The sequence below is a fragment of the Ammodytes marinus genome, assembly GCF_949987685.1.
Source record: "Ammodytes marinus genome assembly, chromosome: 21".
NCBI lineage: Eukaryota > Metazoa > Chordata > Actinopteri > Uranoscopiformes > Ammodytidae > Ammodytes > Ammodytes marinus.
In genome coordinates, this window is record NC_137225.1 from 5,693,626 (window position 1) to 5,716,229 (window position 22,604).

Below are 22,604 nucleotides of genomic sequence, written 5' to 3' on the forward strand. Positions count from 1 at the left end.
TCCCATCAGAACCCCCAGCAGAATCAACGGAATAACAATAGCAGGGGGCGTAACAACAATGGAAGAAGAAATGGATATCAAACCCGCCCTTGTTATGCCTGTCAAAAGGAGGGACACTGGGTTAGAGACTGCCCACTCGTTAAGGCAGTGCAGGAACCGCCACGTCAGAGGCAAAACCCACAACAACAACAAGGTGGAGGCTTCAACGATCCCTCCCAGGGTGGAAGAAGAGCATATGGAGGATTTGGAACTCCCTGGAATACACCAGCCAACAATGCCCCTGGCCAAATGTCCCAATTCCCTGCCCAGATGCCTAATCAGTATTGAGGAGACCCAGAGACTGATGAGGGCCGATTCTGCCCACAAAATGCAGAACCACTGCTCAAACCCACCAGAGACAATGACATTCTAGAGTTGCTAGTCTATTGCCAGGCCCTATCGTCTCTCCCCTGGATTTATTTCTTTTGTTTTATTTCTTTTATTTGGCCCTGTGTTTCCCCTTTGAATTCAGGTGTATTCAGACAGAGATTAGTTTATTGAACCTTACTTAGTTATTGCCCTTGTGCCATTACAAATTAGATAACAAGTAGATGCTGTGGGTTAACTTAATTGACCCTTAAAGCACATTAGGATACTTTTGACTTGAATAACAGACTGTTTTTGTTTTACCCTTTACAAAAGGATGAGCTTTTTTCCTTAGGTTTTAGGTTTTTGAATAAATCCACAGGTTGTTTTACTTTCATTCTTTTTTGGTATCATTAAGGTTTTACGTTTGTCCATATTAAGGGACTTTAGTCAGTTCCTATTGAGGGACTTCAGCAGGTTAAGTTTTTCTTTTCCAGTGTTTTTTTATTGTTTTATTGAGTTTTACAATACTTTATGGTATAAAAAGAGGGAGATTATATAGGTTATGTACCGCTGCCCATATCAATGACAACCTCTCCAGGAGTTACACAAATACGACACGCACACACATACATATACAGACTCTCACACTCACACCACATGAATTGCCCTTAAGCCAAGGACATGAGAAGAGGGAGGTCATGAACCTTCTTCTGATGTCTGGCAAATTAACTGTTATATGTTAACTGTGCTATATGTGTGTCTGTACTAATTGTTTGTCTCAAGCTTTGTGTTGCCCTGATACAGCCTGCTGTGCCAGGAGCAACTCCTAGCAAGACTCCAGACCTCCAGAGAATAGTAAGTGCGGGTCAAAGTTCACATTCACAGAGAAAGTGAGCTTAGACCCAAGTGGTGAAACAAGAACGCAGTAAATTGAACGTACTTATAAGTAAATTATGTAAGTCTGGAGCATTAAGACACCACTCACATTGTGCACTTTCTCTCCCTCTCCTTTGAAAGAGGCTAGTTAAATAAATTGCAACCAAATAGTGGCTCTAAAAACAGATAAGTTAAAACTAATTGTCTACGAAGACAAAAGCCGTAACCAATTTTTTTGTTAAGAAATGTTATCACTGATTAAGTGTCCTGCCCTGTTTTAATAAGGCCCCAATCTTAAAGTAAATGTATCAGGGCCATTGAGACTTGATCACCTATATGGGTTTTTGAAATTGACGAATAAATCACCCTTAGTATGTGAATTTAGAAATGTAAACCCTTTGTATTTGACTCTGAACCCCTGGCGTGTGTTTTGTGTTAGTCATTTGAAAATCAATGTATTGTCTAATCTTGTATTTCCCTTTTAATTCCAGACTGAGATTAGTTACTGTCAACACCTACCATGGAGTTTTATGATTTTTGTAAACAGATTGAAACTAGATAAAATGATAAATTACGAAATGATACATTAATGCCTGATGTGGATAATATCATCTATTTGTTTTTAGAACCATTCTAGGTACTGTGCTATTTAGATTGACTAATGCCACTGATCATGAAGGATTAGAATGTGTACTATTTAGTGTTGTTTTTACTCTGATAAATGTAGAACTGAGTCCCTCTGAATCACTCACTGCTTTCCCTGTCATTGTTGTCTATGTTGGTAATTACTTTTGTTGTCTAACTAGCATATTGAGGGTCTGGTTTTTAGTGTTTACCCAATAGTAAGTAGATGATTTACAAGCAGACTGAGCGTCTAGTGCTTGGTCCCAACCTATATTTTTCCTGTTTAAATCATACGTTTTACGTATGAATTGAGGGTTTTTGTTAGAAAAATAAACGCTAATTTGTATGATATTATGCCCCCCCATTAATATGCATTTAACCATTGTATAATACATATATATAATCAGGGGCGACTGTGGCTCAGTTGGTAGAGCGGGTCGGCCGATGATCAAAGGGTTGGAGGTTCGACCCCCGCCCTGCCACCTGTGTCATAGTTGTTGTGTCCTTGGGCAAGACACTTCACCCACCTTGCCTCGTGTGAATGTCGATAGTTAGCCTGCTATCGGTGTATGAATGTGTGTGTGAATGGTAACGTGTAAATGGGAACAGGTCTCCCTTGTAAAAGAGTCTTCGGACTCAATGGGATATACCTGTATAAATAAAGGTTAAAAAAAAAAATAATAATAATCATTTAAACAATTTGTATATTCTTTACATTTTGACTTTAGTAAATGTTCTCACTCAACATTTCTTGGTGCTTTGGAGACAGGAGGTAGAACAGCAATACATCTTGTTGTAAAACTTTACGATGTTTCCCTAAGCCTAGAGGGCAAGGCGATGTATCTGTTTAAGACCAAGGCCTTGCTGGTCAAGCAAGTTGTAAACACTCTATCAGGCCGGGAAGCTTAAGCCAGTCAGTAAAGTTCAGCAGAGGACGTCCGGAGATGTGCAAGAAGATGACCCCCGAAACCAGATGACAGCAATAAAAACCAATCATTGTCTTTTGTTTAGGGATGTTAAAAAGCCTTGCTGTGAGAAGGGACTTCACTTTTTTGACTTTTCCTGTCCTGAGAGGAAGCATAAACTGTTCTGTGATATCACTTCATTAAACCTCCTCTGATAACTTGGAAACTTTTCTCCATTTCATTCATTATTTTTGCCTTCCATATTTCCATTAAACGAACGCGTATTTTAACATTCCTGTTACTACCTAGTCTGTTCTGCAAAAAACGCCAATTCTTTTAAACACTGGGCCTTTAAATATAGTATTTACTACTAACCATCTCCACAGCCCATGATCTCCAGTCGAAGGTAGATGCCGTTCTGGAAGTCGTGTGGCAGCAGGCGGACAAACTGAGCCGACACCATCCTGTCTAACCGGCTCTCTGCTACGCCTCGATCTTCATGGTTACCAAGAAAAACCTAGAGGGAGAATAATACATGGGTTTCAAGATGTGAGGAAAAGCCATGGCATCATATAATTCAATATAAGTGATGGTGAGTCGAATGGACTTAGTTTGGTGTCTAACCTTGGCTCTGGGCCGGGCATCAGTGACCAGCTCTTTGTAAGTGTACCATAGTCTGCCGTCCTGGCTGAACTGGAGGTAGAAGCTGGACACAAAGGTGCCAAACACACCGCCACCCTGGATGAGCACACCTACGGGTAGAGAGACAGACAGTCATAGATTTACTGTACAGTGCTGCTTGAAAGTTTGTGGACCCCTTGAGCCTTTTGGAATTTTATTTATTTTAACCATTATTAATTCATTTTTATCAATACCAGTATTTTTTATATGAAATAACAAATGTTTGTTTATCAATTCAACATTGTTCTTTTCCAGAAATCAATTGTTAAAACAGATAAAACAAATTATTTGACAACTATTGTATGTGCAAAAGTTTGTGAACCCTGAGCTGCATTGCTTAAATCAAGCAAGGTAAACACAATCAGGTGGGCCAAATTGATTGATGAAATAGGCCAATGTAATGAGAGCAAGCCCCAAACCTCAGATTTTTACCAGCATCTAATAAGGAAGTGACCAAAAGTGTAGTACCTTCCGGTGGCCACTGGGGGTGGAACCAAGACTGAGCAATTTTTCTTTGACTTACTTGTTAGACAGGCCGTTTTCAAAGTCTTAGTAAACCTATTTACAGCCTGGTCCACAAAACCATTCTAGTCTGTATGTTTAGTTCGTATCTCCATGACAACACTGAGGGGGGTAGATTTTTTTACTATCTATGAATGAGAGATCTTTAGGGAAGAAATTGGGTGGCACTAGATAAAACCAGGTCAGTTTAGGCCCACCAAACTGAACCCATACAGGTCAGACATGCTCAAAGGGGAAACAATCTCAGAGGATCTCAGGAATAGAGTTGTGATGTTGCACATTTGTCTGGGGACAGCTATAAATTCATATAAAAAAGTTTGAGCTCCATCGGTCCACCGTGAGGCAAATCATCTACAAATGGAGAGCTTTAAGAATGACTTAACATCTGCCTAGAAGTGGACTTCCTTCAAAAATATCCTCAAGCGCCACAAGAAAAGTGATTTTTCAGGTAAAAGCCAACCCAAACATTACATCTGGAGATTTGCAGACCATTTGCCACCACCATTCTTCACTTGGGAGAAGGTTCTCTTGGTGGTAGGCAGAGTTGCGTTTTTGCCAAAACATGGCGGTTTTTTTTTAAAAGCAGAGGCTTCTTCAGCAACCCTCCCTTGAAAGCCATGTTGACTGAGTTTTCTTCTTATTGTGGAACCATGCACATCTGTCCCAGAAGCTGCAAGAGAGGTCTGCACATCACTAGATGTAATGTTTGGGTTGGCTTTGAACTGAAAAATAACTTTTCTTGTGTTGGGTGTGGATATTTTTGAAGGTCTACTTCTAGGCAGATGTTCAGTCACTCCATTTTTAGATGATTTGCCTCACAGAGGACCGATGGAGCTCAAACTTTTTTTTTATTAATTTATAGCTGTCCCCAGACAAATGTGCAGCATCACAACTCTATTCCTGAGATCCTCAGAGATTTGTTTCCCTTTTAGCATGTCTGACCTGTATGGGTTCACTTTGGTGAGCCTAAACTGACCTGGTTTGATCTCTGTTTTATCTAGTTCCGCCCAATTTCTTCCCTAAATATCTCTCACTACATTGGTCCATTTCATCACTCAATTTGGCCCATCTGAATGTGTTTACCTGCTCGATTTAAGCAATGCAGCTCAGGGTTCACACACTTTTGCACATACAACAGTTGTAAAATAATTATTTTTTTGTTTTAACAATTGATTTCTGGAAAAGAAAGAAAAACGTTGAATTGATGAATAAATATCTGTTATTTCATATAAAAAATACTTGTATTGATAAAAATGTATTTGTAATGGTTAAAATAAATAAAATTCCAAAAGGCTCAAGGGGTTCACAAACTTTCAAGCAGCACTGCACACAATCTCCCATAGGAATTGACTTTTAGCAAACTAAAGCAGGATTTGCCCCTGTACTTTTCCACCTGTAACCATGAATGTTTACCAGTGATGTTGTATGGTTGCAGCAGGTCTATCTGGAGGTAGGGGCTCTGTGTGTTGCCAGTGTGTCCCTCCGGGCTCCGCTGTGGCAGGTCCTTATACTCCTCAGGTTCTGGACTCCAGCCCTAAAGAGAATGTTGCAGATACTTAGCAGTAGTAGCACCGTGACGGTACAGGCAGTTTTGGGTGGTTCACGGTCCGTATGTGCCGTACATAGCGTTAATATGTGGCGAATGTACAGGCTTGTTTTGCGTTGTGGAATTTAACTTTTTCAGACCGCTCTGCCGACTTTTTTTCAAAAAGCAACCAGCAACAAATCTAGCTACTTTTTCTGGTGTTTTTGGTGACATTTGGAGACTCTGTCGCTAAAGTATGCCATGTATCGCTCTTCTAAACGAGCATCGGCTGCCTCCACGGCACCTCCCCCGTCCAGCACTCCCTCCCAGCTACACGCAGAGCAAGAGATACACACCTCTCCGCTTTAGTGTTCCGTTTGCATCCATATAAGTAAGCAGTGTGGCTTTTTAGCTGCGGCAGTTGCAGTGCTGAGGAGAGATTGCCAAATGTGCTGTCCTTTTACGCACCACCAGGGCCGCCGTAATGTTTAGATTTCATCATTTGCATCAAAAGCCCTTATGATAATAAGAATGAGAAGCTTCATTTAAACGCTGTCGACTGTAAACTGAAACTAACAGAGATCGCGGAAGCCTTCCCCTTGACAACGTTAACGTGGCCCGGTTATCATTTCAGCCTTAAACCATGGCGTTGATAGCTTCCATTTCAGCACTAGGGTATGTGGTTAACTATGATCATTAAATAAATGCTGCGTCTCAAATGCCGAGGACAGCAGCGAGGATGACCCGCTATGCCACGAACGAACCAGAGCATAGGAGAGCGATCACAGCGGGGCAGAGGAATAAAGTCTGTGTTGAACACATCAGAGTTCGGTCTATTTCAATCAATCAATTTATTATTTAAAGTGCAAAATCACCATGGTACACGGTCCCAATACACTTTCCAATAAAAACAAGTGCAGTTAAAACAATCAAAATCACCAAAAAAAAACAGTTAAAATGCATTTACAAAACATCAGTTAAAACACCAGAGAAAGGATAAAACAGTTAAGAAAATAAAAACCAATAAAAAATAAAAATATAAAACAATAGTAAAGACCAGGGGAAATGCTAAAAGATAGTTTAATCAAAGTATAGGGTAAAAAGGTGTGTTTTAAGACGTGATTTAAAAAGTGAGATGGAGGAGGTACTTCTGATGTCAAGTGGGAGGGCATTCCATAAAAGAGGAGCGCGGTAAGAGAAAGCCCTCCCACCAGCTGATTTTTTATTGATGGGTGGAATGACTAGGAGGTTTGAGCCAAGGGAGCGAAGAGGACGGGACGGAGTGTAGGGAGTGAGTAAATGGGAAAGATAAAGTGGCGCAAGACCATTCACGGCTTTAAAAGTTAAAAGAAGAACTTTAAAATCCGCTCTTGCCTGAATGGGCAGCCAGTGTAATGAAGCTAAAACAGGAGTTATATGATAAAATTTACTTGTTTTAGTTAAAAGTCTAGCAGCTGAATTCTGGACAATTTGAAGGCTCCTGGTGGTGGAAAAGGGGAGGCCAGAAAAGAGAACGTTACAGTAATCCAGTCGAGAGGACACAAGGGCATGGAGAACCACCTCAGCGCTACGCAAGGACAGAGAAGGGCGGATTTTAGAAATATTCCGAAGGTGAAAATAAGCTGTCTTAGTGATTTCTTTTATGTGAGACTGGAAAGTCAATGTTGGGTCAAAGGTAACACCAAGGTTTTTGATCAGAGGACTCTCAGAAATAAAACAACCATCAATGTTCATACGAAGACCTTCAGATAAGTATTTATAATTATTGGGCTTGATCACCAGGAGATCAGTCTTAGCGGTATTAATCATAAGAAAGTTGTGACTCATCCAGCTCTTGATTCGGACTACACATGATTCAAGATTTTGAATTTGAGAGGAGTCATTTGGCTGCAGTGGAATGTAAAGTTGTGTGTCATCAGCATAGAAATGGAACTGGATGCCGTATTCAGCAATGATCCTACCCAGAGGAAGCATGTAGATACAAAAGAGCAGAGGGCCCAAGACAGACCCCTGGGGCACACCAGAGACAACCGCAGAACATTCAGATAAAGAGTCATTAAAACTAACACATTGGGTTCTGTTAGATAAATAGGACTGGAACCATGAGAGTGCCAACCCGTGAACACCCACACAATGCTCCAGTCGATGTAGAAGAATACAGTGATCTACAGTATCGAATGCCGAACTTAAATCAAGAAGGAGTAGAAGAGAAGCAGATCCAGAGTCGGCGGTAATGAGAAGGTCATTAACTACTCTAGTTAGGGCAGTCTCAGTAGAATGACGGGAGCGGAAACCAGATTGAAAGCTGTCGAAGAGATTGTTGGCAGAAAGGTGGGCAGTCAGTTGATCGGCAACAATTCTCTCAAGAATTTTAAGAGAAAAAGGGGAGAGTAGAGACAGGTCGATAGTTAGCCAGAACCAGTGGATCGCTGTTGGGTTTCTTGAGGAGTGGTTTAATGATAGCAGATTTATAGGATAGAGGGACACACCCTTCAGTGAAGGAAGTGTTCAGGATGGAGAGTAGAGGGCCACTAAGACAGGGGAAGAGTTCCTTACAGAGGTCAGAAGGGATAGGATCCAGTGAACAGGTTGTAGGCTTAGAAGCAACGACCAATGAGGCCAAGGCTTCAGCCGAGATAGGTTCAAACTGTGAGAGTGTACTTGTGGTTGCCTGGCACTGGTCGCTCAAAGTACTAGGGGACTGCTGCCTAGTGATATTGCTCCTGATTAAGGAGATTTTATCAGTAAAATACTCTAGAAAATCATTGGGTGAAATAGCAGGATTCAGAGAAGGTGAGGACTGTGTAAGTCTGGCCACAGTACTAAACAGGACCCGATGATTGTTCTGATTGGTTTCAATCAAATTGGAGAAATAAGAAGACCTAGCAGCAGAAAGTGCACGTTTATAGCGTTTGAAACTAAGAGACCAAGCAAAGCGGGAGGAGTCAGATTTACTGGTGCGCCATCTGTCTTCGAGTCTGCGGCAGGCCCGTTTTAATGCACGAGTGTGGTCAGAGAACCAAGGGACAGATTTGGACCGAGTGCCTCTACTAGTTCTAAGAGGAGCCAGTGTATCAAGTGCTTCGGACAGTGTAGTGTTAAGGCTATCTGTAAGGACATTAACAGACAAGGCTGTGTTGGGGAAAGACTCAAGTTTATCTGGGAGAAGATCAGCAAAGAGGGACTTAACATTGTTGTTAATGACACGAAAAGAGTGAGGGTTGAGTTCAGAGCGAGTGGTCAGTGCAAGCGAGGGGAGGTTAAAAAAGATGCAGGAGTGGTCTGAGACTGGGACCTGAAGGATAGAAGGGAGATCAGTAGTAATATCCTTTGTAAATATTAAATCCAAGGTATTACCATGATTATGAGTGGGGCCGGTGACATGTTGGATGAAACCGAGACCAGAAAGAAAATCCAGAAATTCGGTTGCTTTGGTATCCAGAACATTATTAACATGGAAATTCAAGTCACCGAGCAGAACTATTTTGTCATATTTAATCAAAGTGAAAGATAAAAATTCTGAGAACTCGGTCAAAAAGATGGGGTTATACCTGGGTGGTCTATAAATGAGTAACGCCAGGATACGTTGGTGACTTCCAACGAGCATGGCCAGATACTCAAAAGATGTGAAGTTACCAAGTGAGCGTGCTGTACAGGAAAATTGATTAGAAAAAATAACTGCAAGTCCCCCACCCGTTCTGTCTTGCCTGGCAGAGAATAAGAAGCTGTAGTCAGGGGGAGATGCCTCAATAAGAACAGTACTAGCTGTGGAGGAAAGCCAACACTCAGTGAGGAAAAAGAAATGCAAACCATTATGAGAAATAAAGTCATTAATATAAAATGTCTTGCTAGATAGTGACCTTATGTTAAGTAAAGCACACCTAAGGTCAACAGGGAGAGGAGCGAGAGGGACAGGAACTGTTTTAATGTTAATTAGATTAGAACTCATCCTTCTATGAGGGCTGGAGCGAGTAACTTTTGTAGGATCAGGGTTGATGCTATGAGGGCAGAGAGAACGTTTTGTATCACCCCTATCAGTAACTCTAATAGGAATATGAAAGCGTTACTTGCGTTACTGTTCATTTGCAATGAAGAAAAGTGTTTTATTCAATGCGTTTTTATTTTCGTATATTATTGAATAAATACAATTAATTTCCTTAAAAAAACAAGATCTGTTCTTCTAATCTTTTTTCCAAATATGAGTTTTGAAAAACGGGGGGGGGGTCGTCTTATAACCGGGGTCGTCTTATATTCGGACCAATACGGGTAATTAATGCTGCAGTTGCACTTTTATTTGATATTTTTTATAATAGCTTAAGAGAGCTGCAGCAAAATTTTCTTCTTTTAAAGTCAAAAATACGACATACCCTTTATTTACATACCAGCTTACAGAGCCTGCTGAGCATTAACACTGTATATTTTTTATATTTAGTTTATGCTGCACCTACACCAGTTTTAAAGAATAATTTTATTTATTGGAGAATTGAAGCAGTATTCTATTTATATTTGGTATGCATTTTATTTGTATGTTAGTTACTAAATGTTAGCGCTAAATGTTTACGTCACACCTGACGCTGCTTACAAGCACCTCTTTCATTCCGGAACACAGAAGCAAGCAAGGCCAGCATATTGGCGTGCTGTTGTTCCGTCAATATGCCGCAATCTCTGTGTATAAGGGGCTAATGACTAAGTGGAAGAAGTTGATAAATGTAGTTTGGTTAAAGGTTGAATGAATGAAAATAATAATTTTTAATAATTATTAATTATAACAAATATTAACCAAATATTGTCACGGGTGAGCTGACAATCCAGCTTCTTGGAAGGTGTATAGCCTTGGGCAGGATGAAAGTAAAAGTGGATGGGGCTCGCCATTGGGGTTCAATAAGAGAAGTAGCAATGGTCAAATGTGAATTAAAAAAATATTAATTTCCTTTTATGGCCCAACATTTTTGTGTTTTAACTTTACAGTAGTTAATTACACGAAAAAGGTAACTACTTGAATCACTATGCAAACTTAAATGTAGTTTAACTAACAGCAAGCCACTACAAAATGTAGTTAAACTACTATTTTCATTACATCTAGTTCAAAGCTTCCCAACTCAACAAAATGTGCTATCTTAGTTTAGCATTAACACGCTTTGTTGATTCACACACAGAAAGTAAAGCTGAGACTGATGAATCCTGGTGTACCTGGAGGTCCCTGTGTGGGTCCCACTTATGGAGTCGACCTGCCTCAGGGGGGTGACCGCTCTGCTGGGACGAGGCGGTGAAACTGGAGGCTGGCAGGGTCTGAACACCCAGAGGAGACCAACATTCATCTGAAGACACGACAAGACGAGGTGAGATTCCATGAAAATGACTGAGAAAATATAAACCCTTGGATAACAATCCTTCATGGTAAAAAAAAAATATGTGGACGAAAAAAGCTAAAATGTCTTGAAAACCTGTGATACTGAACATGTAAAGAAGACACTAACCTCCTGGAGGAAGTGGATATGTGGGAACCAGAGGTGTAATGCCCCCTGCTGGCTTCGTGGTCACACTGACGGGGCTAATTGTCACTGTAATGGTGTCATTTTCCCCTACAGAGAAGTGGTACAACAGAAAAATGAATGTCAATGTACACTCACTGTGCTGTCACATTTGTAACAATGATATTGGATACTTGTGGAGGGATTAAATTAACAACTTTTATTTGACATAAGCCCTCCTCATCTCAGTATCTCCTTATTCAAAAACTATTGATGAATGTTTAACTGTTTACAAAAATGTACTATTTCAGGTACTCTTTTCAAATGTAATTTTCTCTTTAATTGGAATCTGTGAGATAGCAGAATAGTTGTTACCTTGGCAGTAACAGCACCTGTCTCCCTCTCCAGGCACCAGACGTTGGCCCTGCACAAACAAACAATTCAACATTTGAGGAAAAGCAACGGACACAGAGCAGTGGATCGGACTGTTTACATGAGATAGGATTGAAACGCAGATGGATTCAAACATACACAGTCACATGCTCAAATAAATGTGAAAATGTACCAATATATGAATACACACACACACACACACACACACTACTATTACCTGTGGGCATCCACTGACAGCGTATGGACAGTAGGGGGAACACTGCACTGTAAGGTTGGGCAGACAGTGACATAGCTGGCATGGGTCTGACCTCCATCTATCTCCCACAGCATGGGACTGATCCTGCTCCTCACATTCCTCACAGGGGTCTGTCTGGCACCTGTTCACACACACACACACACATACACAGGACAGAATGTAGATCATCAGCAATTTATCATCCTTGATGCACAGCAAATATGTAAATCCGGTCAGTTCTCATCAAGTGCACAAAATCAGTCAGTAACTCCTGATTTCAAACTGCACATTGGATTTTGAGATATTATTTGCAAGAGGAAATGTTTGATGTCAGGCAATAAATGGTCAAACCAGTAGGGTTCAACCTCTGTGAAATTTATCTTGTTTACAATACTAAGCCTTTTAATTTAGGTTATTGGCGGATGGTCGCTCAAGTTAAGAATGGTTAGGGGCTGTACTAATCCTTTGCATACAATAATGTGATCAGTAAATTAATGATTATAATAAAACATTTTGGACCTGCCAGAGGGGCAGTCAGACTATCACTGGTGTCCCCAACAGAAACACACAGCGACCATGAATATCCATGAGTAGAGGTGTACCAGTGTTAAAGTCCAGTAAAAACAGTAAAATAAGTCAACGGTCCAATGAGGGGAAGGCTACATACCGACGGGCTTTCCTGTAAATGCCTCTACATGTTGTTCCGTCTCCATCCTTGGTAGGGTTGTTTGGGCTACGGAACGACCACTGGACACTCTGCACCCCACACGGCCCCAGACACTCTCCCCACTCAGACCATGACGACCAGCCACAGTGCACTGCAAAGTATTACAACGTGTGTGATGGCTCAGACTTCAAAGTAGGGATGGGACGATCCACTTTTTTTAGTTCCGATCCGATTCCGATACCTGGGGTTTGGATATCGGCCGATACCGATACTGACCGATACGATATCATAATTGTTATACATTTTTTTGTTGGTGGTGATGTTATGTATAGGAATGCTTAAGCAATTCTAATTTAAAAGAGCAATAAATATACACAAATGCATATAGGTTTATCTTAAAGGCAGAAATCCTTCTCAATGATCACTTCTGCCCCACTAGAATATGTGGTGGTCTGTTTGTCTAAACAGTCTTTCTCTCTCTGGCTGTATTTTACATAGTAGAATTTGTCACAAGCCTCTCCACTTCCTTGACTTGGATTAGCTTTGGTTAGCTCACTGGCTAACAAACTGATATGTACTGTATGTCAAATTATAAAGTGATGTCCTCTCTCCCTCCACCGAACGTCGGCGCATGTTCGCTCTTACATAGTAAAAAAAAAAAAAAAAAAAAAAAAAAATTATATAAAAAAAAAAAAATAATAATCGGATTTTAATATCGGAGCTGTCAGTCCGATATCCGATACGCAGATTTCGGCCATATCGGACCCGATACCGATACTGGATCGGATCGGCCCCATCCCTACTTCAAAGCAACAATATTTAACTTTTCCACCTCTGAAAAACTGTTTCAAAGTCAGTCGAATAGTACAATAACTTGAAACAGGAAGCCAGGATGAAAAAAACAGTGACCAGGCAGGAAGCCCAACAAGAATGAATATTGGACAGGCTTTGATATGTTGTTGAGATCTTAGTGAAACAGTGGGCTGTGAGTCCGACACCAAGCTGGTTAAGGTGGCCATGTGAGTTTATGACAGTTGTACTCAAAGACCTTAAGCTGGGGCCAAATTGCACTGAACCGAAAAGTTATATATTGTTGCTTAAAGGCAGATGAAGAACAACCCCATATATGTGGGGAAATATGAACAAATGGATTTGATGCGGTGACCTTACAGTGAAACAAAAGGGTGTTTGTGTGTTTACTGTTTGACAGGCTAACCTGAACAGTCCGGGTTGGGCTGGCATCTCTGAGGCTTTCCTCTCTCACAGACACAAATCTCACAGTCCACCTTGATCTGCTGGCCAGGCCAGTAGCGCACACCTGCCACCTCGCACACACACTCCTCTGGTAACACACACTGCTGCATGTGGCTCATCACCTGGCCCCTCGGACACCAACAACCTGAAGGAAGAGAGACACTTTAATAGTCACAAAAAAGGCTATATAAGGCTAATAAAAACAAATTATTTTTTAGTACAAAATATTGGAGGTTTGTCTGACCTGAGGAGCAGGGTGACGTTTGCTGACAGGTGGTTCCACTGCTGATGTGTGCACAGGAGATTGGGCAGGGGGCACAGCTGTACCTCAGCAGCCCAGTGGGACAGCTGGCGTTGGCACATCCAACGTCAGGACAAGGCTCTGTATTGGGACAAGGAAGAAAAGGAGGTGTCTTTCTTTTTTTTCTTTTTTTAAACAAACATGCATTCCCACTTTCTTTCGATTTGAATCATCGCCATATTTTAAATTATTGAGACATGAGCAACACTATCAGTCACAACAAATCAATTGAGAGCTGTATTTCAAAAAATCTCCTTTCATTCATAGAATTACACACGGACAGATGTCGTCTATAGCGTATTCGATGAATGAATACTCACTGAAACTATAAAACAATAAAACATAGTATTACTTGTAGAATTATGTCATACAGATAATTCCATTATTACTCACAATAAAGAAAATCCAATTAATTTATCATTTCATTGAAGCAGCGTCCAATTTCATTTTTCAACCAGTGATTTTCAGAAAGTTAACACCTTAAGCTATAACTTATTTCAGTTCAAATGTAGTTTATACACAGCTCTTACTGATTTCCATGGCTAGGTGGGATGATCCAGGGAGCTGGGAACAGTCTAGTCCTCCGTAGCGAGGGGGGATGCAGCCCCTGTGTCTGACCTGCACTGCACCACACACACCGGAACAGTTGGACCAGCTCACCCAGGGCAGCCACTCACCATCCACTGTAGGAGAGAGGGTCACAATACACATTTGATTCTAAACTGTGCATCAAGACTTTGATTAAAACCTGCTTATTCTGATACATGTTTTAATTATTCAGTTCCTGTCCACCTCCTTACCAGGGCAGGTGGTGTTGAAGCATTGCTGCCGTTGTATGTCCTGTCCCCTGCACTGGAGCAGGGGCTCTCCCAGAGGGCAGCTCCTCTGTCTGCTCATGGAGCCTGTACCACAGGAGGTGCTGCAGGGGCTCCAGGGACCCCAGGAGCTCCAGCTTCTACAGCCCTGCTCATCGCTGGGGCCTCCGGGTGGGGCCAGTGAGGAGTCTGGACAGTCTGCCACACCATTACACACCTGAGGGGGATATGGTATAAGCTCCATAGAGTCTCAAAATCAGCAAGTTATTTGTTCTTACTTATTCAATCGCTTAATAAATGTAGACTTACCGTGTTAAAGGGGACGCATGATCCATCCATACAGGTGAACTCAGGGCAGGTGAGGGTGGTGTTTCTACCGCCAGGGGGCAACGGTGACACAGTTTTATCTGGACAGAGCCAAAGTTCAAAATGTGCTCAAACATAGGGGAGAACGGGGGAATGTGAGAGATCGGGCAATGGAACACATTTTTGGTCATGTGAGATTTGTGTTTTCAAGCCCCTCTCATTTCCCCTTGGCCATGGAGGAGAGGACCTCATGGTGATTTTGTAAGCATGTTTTTTTCACAAATATGTATTTTTTGCATGTGAAAGTAAATGTTCTTACTGTCAACTTAATCAACTGTTGTGCCAAAGCAAATTGATTCAGGTAGAACATTTTCTATCATACATGTTGATGAACTTCCAACATATGAAACCATGTGATGATGATAACTGGAGATTAGCCTGAATTGCTGAGAGAGGTATTGAGGGCCACATACAGAAAAATAACACATTTATCAGGACATGTAGCTGCTCTGATGTTTAATTTCATAGTGTCTTCGTAAATTGTAATCAGGGCCGCCGCTCCCTCTACGCAGGGTATGCAGAGTGTGTAGGGCACCAAGTACCCCCCCCCCCCTTAAAAAATTCCTTGATAATCATTAATTTACAAAAAAAAATGTATTAGTTATAAACAGGCCCAACGTTGTTTTTTCTTAATTGTGTAACCTATCACTCACTTCTGGCAAATTAGATGTTTCCCCCAATTATAGCCTATCCAGCTTTATCAAGCTGTTTCTGAAAGGTGATTCATAATGGTAAGCGGGGCCGGCGGCAGCCAATTGGCAAGGATGGGCCTGCCCACCCAATCAAAAGTGAAGAAAATGTATTTTTAATTTTTCAGCCAATTAAAATATGTTTATTTACTATACCAGGACTATTCCTAGCTTCTGAATAGGTGGGCACGGCGACAGCCCGCCTCCAAAGTCACCTGTCAATCACGTCCACAGAGCGCAGTCTCTCCTTTGCAAAGGCAGTTAGTAGGATACTCGGCAACTTTTTTCACACGTTAACCTGTTCTTTCTGTTAGTAAATGCTGTTCGCAAAAACTCATGACTACTGCCAAAAAGCAGTCGCAGAGATCTTGCAAGGGCACTGACAATTTAAGCTTAGGGCACCCAAAAGCTTAGCAGCGGCCCTGATTGTAATCCTTCTTCACGGCAACACTTTCCTTGCTAATTAAACAGACACATTTCCCCTCAGAGCCGGCCCAAGCCTTCATGGGCCCCTAAGCAGAATGTGATTAGGGGGGCCCCTCTCCAATGTTACGGCTGACCAAATAATTGACTATTGTTGAATGCCATTCAGACACCCAGTGTTTTCTGCTATTGCCTCCAATGTCCAGCTGGGTGAAAATAGTAGCCAGCCGAGATCCCGACCCTCCTAGGAAGGTCCGGGGGTATGTCCCCCCCCCGGGAGATTTTTTCAACTTGTTAAAGTGAAATGCATGAATCTGGTAGCCTGGCATTGCCAGACCTGCCACTAGGCGCTGGCAAATTAAATTTGCTGCGCCTGTTGGTCTGGAAACTCTCCGTTAAAGCTTTTTCAAAAAGAGCAGAAATCTGGGCTCACGTTTCAATTGGTTCTATCTAATATGGGCGCGCCAGAGCCCTTTGTATGGTACTCTGGGGCGGACGTAGCCGGATGACGACAGTGACGTGCATGCGACGTCGAAGCCGTGATAGTAAACATCAAAGATGGCTGCGGATATGTTGTGTGAGTTTGAGACTGCTTTGGCCTCGACCCTTTACGATTTGGAAGACGCCACTCAAATATTTCATTAGCAAGTAAGTGGAATGTTCTGTTTTGCCGACCAACCACGGCAAACGTTTAATTTAACAGTTTAACAGCTGTTCGCTAAACGAACGGGGCTTACGTCGCCTTGTGCATCGCTCTGATTGGTTGTAGTGCTATCCAACTGCGTGCAGTGGCATTTGAAATGCACGAGTAGGAGCCGCCCCTTGAGTTGGAAATTACTATTGATCGTGGCCAGACCCTCTATCGTTCAAGATATCAGGGTCTTGATTTCCAGGCTATGAATCTGGTGCACTTTGAGAGGAAAATTAAGAGGCTTAATCTGAAGAATTTTGCATGAAAAAATTATTTGGAGACACTGTGTCAGATGAATTAGGAGCTATTGAAGAACCACACATGGATTTTCAAAAAAATAAATAAAAGGGCCATATATTATATTTTTAAATTTGACCTCAGTTGGTAGGGCCCCCCCCCCCCGGAGCGGGCCCAGCAGCAGACACCCCTGCTCTAAGTAATAAGTCTTTATTCTATGAATGATCCCAATAAAACAAATGCAGAAGAACATTAATCAAAGACTCAAAAGATGGAAAAAGTCAGCTGGGTCTAGTCCTGTGTTCTGAGTCCCAGGTTGTTCCAGCTGGTTCTGATTGTCCTTTGCTCTGACCTCCAGACACTAGCTGGCTCTAAGGGTCCTGTGTTCTGACCCCCAGACTGTGTTTTAATCTAACTGGTTCAATCTGTCAGTTGGATGTTAATTATTGAAAATTAATTATATGCTGTATTTGATCAGAGTTACTTTCAAGTGTTTTGAAAAATGTTTTGCTTAATTGACCAAACCCCATGATTATGTTACTAGTCCGACATTAGTTTTGGAATATTTGGTTTTCAAACTAGCTGTCAGGATTCTAACTGTTACAACATGTGTTGTTATGGTAGTTTCAGAGTGGAAAAAGTAAGTGGATCAGTTTACCCCCTTGATTTCTCTGGTCTGTCTAATTTTACCCCACAGCTGCGGTAAAGTGAAACACAAAACTACTTTTTTTTAAACAATCATATTTTCTCTGCCATTCGTCCTGAATAAATTCTGATAAGGTCAATTGCTAGGAAACATCCTGAATTAATGGGAAATGTGTACATTTTACTGATAAATCATTTTAGCTCGCATAGAGGGGAGCAAATGTAAAAAGTGTCTCACATTACCCCGTTCTCCCCTACCAGACACCATCAGATTTGTTAACGTGTTTGATTAGGTAGGGATGCATTATGCCTTTCAGTTTCCTTCCCTCGTTTCTTACCCTTCTATTATTCCCTTCATTCCTTTATTTCTTCCTTTATTTTATTTCTCTTCTATTCCTCTGCAGAGCTTTACGCCATCGTTTGACACCCTCCGCCCTTAAGGCCAGGACACACTGATCCAATAATCGGGCGTCTGACATGGTCGGAGAGAATGGAGGGGGCGGGGACACAAATCTGTTTGGTGTGTTCGGTGACGTAGGCCGTCGTAGATGTCGTCGGGCTTGAAGATGTCTCTTCAGCCGATTCAACATGTTTAATCGGCGTCGGCCAGTCTTTCAGCCGGAGCAATCTGATTGGTGGAGACCTAGCCCGTCTCTGCTCTGCCACGGCAGCGGAGCAGATAGGCCTATTACTTTCACTTTTGTCAAACATGATTTAGGATTTTTAAGCTATCAACAGAATCGGAGAATGTTCTGATTGTTGTGTAGGCTAAACACAATCAGCACACAACATTAAATTGTCCGTGCATGACGTTCACATGTTTTCAGAAATAGTCAAGGTAGTTTTGGGTGAGGAGCGGACACACAGGTGTGTGTGTGTGTGTGCAGCATGCATTCTCTCCGTTATAATGATGGCCTATGTTATGATAACAGCCTACTTAATTGCATCTGGCGCAAGCGCAGAACGTACAGCAAGTCAGTAGTCGGCTCTTTGTGTTCTTCGCACTTTTTTGACCGCGTCGGGGAGAATGGAGCTGCCTGAATCGGCAGACTCCATTTTCTGGCGACGGTCGGTAGTCGGACCGGTGTGTCCTGGCCTTTAGAGCACACTCATATTTGGCCAAGTTGATCCGTGCAATGCTTAAGCGTGAATGTCCATCCTCCCACACTGGCAAGGCCCGGCCTGCACTCAAACTACTTCAAAAGATCAGGGCTAAGGCAAGATTGCTGCTTGCTCATATGTCGTCAAGTCATAAAACGATAAAAAATGTAATTAGGTGTTTTTAAAAATTTTCATTAGGCCAAATTTGCAGCAAGCATTCCACCTCCACATCAGACCAACGCAAACCACTTTGGAGGCTTTTTTATTTTTTTCTATTTCCCTCAACAGGGGCAATCGAAACTAAATTGACAGCCGTATTAAAGTGGACCGTGTTTGAGTACAGTACATAGCACCACACTGGATGAGAACTCACCACACACCAACTCATCCTCGCCCCGTGGACAGTCAGGAAGGCCGTTGCACACCTGCGACATGTTGACACAGGTGCGGTTGTCACATGGGAAGCTGCCTGGACATGGAGGTATCCGAGTAGAGCCTGGTAGACAGACATTATCATTGTCCATGTTTATTAACATCTCTTTAGATGAAACATCTCGGTTTTCCCTGTATCTCACTTACATTATTTTTCCCCCTTTCGCCTTGTGTCTACAACAACTCACCACAGTTGTCGATGCTCTCGTCCGAGGCGTCCCTGCACTGTGGGGTCCCGTCACAGAGCTGGTGGTAGTCCACACACTGGTCCCCACTGAGGCAAGGCACCTTACCCGGGCCACAGAGGGCGCTACACTGCTGCTCATCACTAGCATCCATACAGTCTGTTTCCCCATCACAGCGCCAGACCTGAGGCACACACTGCCCACCAGTGGCACAGCTGAACTCATAGGACCTACACGCTAAAGAAACAAGGCTGTAAAAGAGAGATCACTGAATACTGAAATACATCTCAAAATCCTAACTCTCATTACCTGAACTGGGCGTAGTAGGGGTGACAGGAGAGGGTGAAGGTGTTATAATAACAGTGTAGCAGTTGTTTGTGTTCTCATCCTCTCCACCGGGACAGTCTGTGGTTCCGTCACACAACTTGGTGCTGACCACACATGTACCGTCACTACAGGCCAGCTGGCCAGGAGCACAGGTCACTGTCACAGACAAAAAGCATGACATTTGATCATGACATTTGATCATTAACCTTCATCTTACTGACATAATGTACATAAATGGGCCACAGACTGGGGTCGCTAGAGACCCCAAGCATAAAATACTGGAAGAAACCATTATCCAAGCAAAGTTATTCATTATTTGTCTTCTATGAATATAATACGTTATGTAAACAATTTAGTCTCATCTGAGACAAAGTCCACAGATTAATATTATTATTATTTTAGTCACTGTTACTCTGCTATCTGTCTTCTTCAAAATGACTGAGGGAGCTCCACTACTCTCCCTGATGGTGTGTGATACGTTAAATGAGAAACTATGGCTAAGATAAACTTAAAAAATAGTCATATTTACTAAAACTTCATAGGCGGAATTGGATGCTTTTGACTGAGGTCAAAGTGACCCAAATACATTGGACTTTTTTTTAAAACCAGAAATAAGACGGAAACAGTAATATGAAGTCACGAGGAACAAACAAAGTCATGAAAAACAAGTATGGTAGACTAAAACACATCTGAGATATAACAAGATATTTACTTTTGGGGTCTGAAATTACGCTACCCGCTAGAATGAGGGACCATACAGGATAGCTTTAAGTGTATTGATCTGAATAGCTGACAGTTTAATATAAGTTGGAGTGAGGGAGTGAAGGAACAGCTGTATTATCATTTGTACCTTTACTCGGGCAGACAGCTTCGTCGGTTCCAGAGGGGCAGTCTCTGTGTCCGTCACACACTCTGTCTGCAGGGACACACTGGTCCCCAGGGCACTGGAACTCCCCCGCTGCACACACACACCTAAAGCCAGCCAAAATGTTCACATAATGAAGACCTCATGCATTTTAACCCACCATTCATTGAATGATTGCTGCTGTGAAACAAATCCAACTGTATGTTGTGAACAGAGATGAATTGAAGAGTATTTTGCAAATAATCCTCAATAGGCTTTAAGATGTTCCTTTCTTAGATTATTATTTAGGAAAGATTAGACCCAGGTGTAGAAGCATCAAGGTATTCTGTTCTCTGAAGGCATTAAAAGCTGAATAAACTCTGCAAAGCATGCTGTATAAAATACAAGTCTGTTTGACTACCGACAATCCCAAACACCAAAATGAAGCAGGTCTACGTAAAGGAACATACCCCCTTTCATCACTGAGGTCGCCACAGTCATCATGTCCATCACAGCGGTGGAGGTAGAGAATGCAACGGCCTCCAGCACAAAGGAATTCCCCTTCATCACACACCACACCACAGTCTGGAACAACATAAAACCATTAAGTATGCCCCAAAAACACACACAAATCTATAACACATGTTTAAAAGATAAGATACTTGTTGATAGATGTTTTGAATGTGCACCGTTCATGATAGAGAACTGTGGAGTAGCTTGTTTGATCGTTTGTCAGAAAAGCGGAATTTGCATAAACAAGACTGATCTACACTTTTGCATATAGCCTAGTAATGGATTACCTTGCTCATCAGACCCATCAGCGAAACCACAGTCCAGCCGTCCGTCACACACACGGCTGGTTGGCAGGCACTTCCCACTGGCACACTGAAACTCCCCCGGTGGGCACAGGGGCAGCGGGGTGGCCGGTCCACAGAACTCCTCATCTGATTGGTCAGCACAGTCTGGGTGGCCATCACAACGCAGAGCCAGGTTCAAACATGGTCCACTGCAGGGTTAGGGTCAATTCATTTCATTCAAATCTCAGCAAGACTATTCCACTATGAAAACATGGCTGGAGAAGACTCAAGCCACATTAGCAATTCTGCCATGCCTGCTACTCTTCACAAATTGCTGGATGGATGAAAAAGAAGTGGACTTGACTTGCATAGTGCTTTTTTTTCTTTTCTTTTAGACGATTTTCTCAGCCCCAAGGTGCTTTACATTTCTCACCACATTCACCCATTCACACACACATTCATACACCGATGGCAGTAGCTGCCATCCAAGGCGCTATCTGGCCTATGCATGTTAGCCGAGGACATTTAGCATTTTAGCTAGTTGAAATTATAAAACTTTTATTTATATTCAGCGTTTAAATGCAATATTCTATCAATAATTTTACAGTATGACAAGTGCAAATGTCGGCCTATTGGTGGCACCACATGATTAGTTAGAAGTCATTGGGGTTCCTTCTCTAGAGACAATGAATGGATTTGCCAATCTCCACAAATAGAAATGATACTTGTTAATAAGCTAAAGTGAGTTTGGCTTCACCTTGTGGAGCTGGCACAGCGGAACTGGTCTGGAGAGCATGTGGATGGGCAGACCTCATCCGAACCGTCTCCACAGTCATCCTCGTTATCACACACCCACTGGGAGGGGATGCAGCGCCCCCCGGCACAGCTGAACTCTGCCTCCAGACAGGGAGGGGAGGGCGGAGGGCAAGCCATACCCTCACACAGCCACACACCACCCTCACAGGAACTGGACACACCAAGGAACAGCTCTGCCTTTAATTGTCATTATTGTAGAAAACACAGAGTGAAATATACTTCCTTAATTATTTAGATTTACTTACCAGTTCTGGCAGTGTTGAGTGATGGTAGTTCCAGCTGGAAACAGGGAGCCGTCCCACTCACATGGACACTGAGCGGGAACTACACAGCTGTCCCCTGTGAAACAGAAAACATGCTGAAAATGCTGCTATTCTCCAGTTGAAAGACAATTGAGTGTGTCATGTGTGGCCCAAAAGGAAAAGACACAGGCT

At 42.3% G+C, this 22,604-nt stretch overlaps 1 protein-coding gene across 1 annotated transcript in view; it reads right to left on the reverse strand.

Moving 5' to 3' along the window:
- The window catches only part of sspo (SCO-spondin), a gene marked incomplete at both ends in the record, with an annotated part of 166,175 nt that overhangs the window by 112,217 nt on the left and 31,354 nt on the right, over positions 1-22,604 (reverse strand). Inside the window, 21 exons of the mRNA XM_080049909.1 lie at positions 3,129-3,270; positions 3,378-3,505; positions 5,370-5,490; positions 10,672-10,799; positions 10,959-11,063; positions 11,328-11,376; positions 11,563-11,722; positions 12,248-12,398; positions 13,464-13,646; positions 13,746-13,883; positions 14,333-14,485; positions 14,603-14,834; positions 14,927-15,024; positions 19,143-19,265; positions 19,390-19,623; positions 19,696-19,869; positions 20,564-20,685; positions 21,028-21,142; positions 21,358-21,563; positions 22,112-22,321; positions 22,416-22,509. Coding sequence (XP_079906035.1) covers positions 3,129-3,270; positions 3,378-3,505; positions 5,370-5,490; positions 10,672-10,799; positions 10,959-11,063; positions 11,328-11,376; positions 11,563-11,722; positions 12,248-12,398; positions 13,464-13,646; positions 13,746-13,883; positions 14,333-14,485; positions 14,603-14,834; positions 14,927-15,024; positions 19,143-19,265; positions 19,390-19,623; positions 19,696-19,869; positions 20,564-20,685; positions 21,028-21,142; positions 21,358-21,563; positions 22,112-22,321; positions 22,416-22,509 — 3,066 coding nt within the window. The remainder of the gene's footprint in view (positions 1-3,128; positions 3,271-3,377; positions 3,506-5,369; positions 5,491-10,671; positions 10,800-10,958; positions 11,064-11,327; positions 11,377-11,562; positions 11,723-12,247; positions 12,399-13,463; positions 13,647-13,745; positions 13,884-14,332; positions 14,486-14,602; positions 14,835-14,926; positions 15,025-19,142; positions 19,266-19,389; positions 19,624-19,695; positions 19,870-20,563; positions 20,686-21,027; positions 21,143-21,357; positions 21,564-22,111; positions 22,322-22,415; positions 22,510-22,604) is intronic.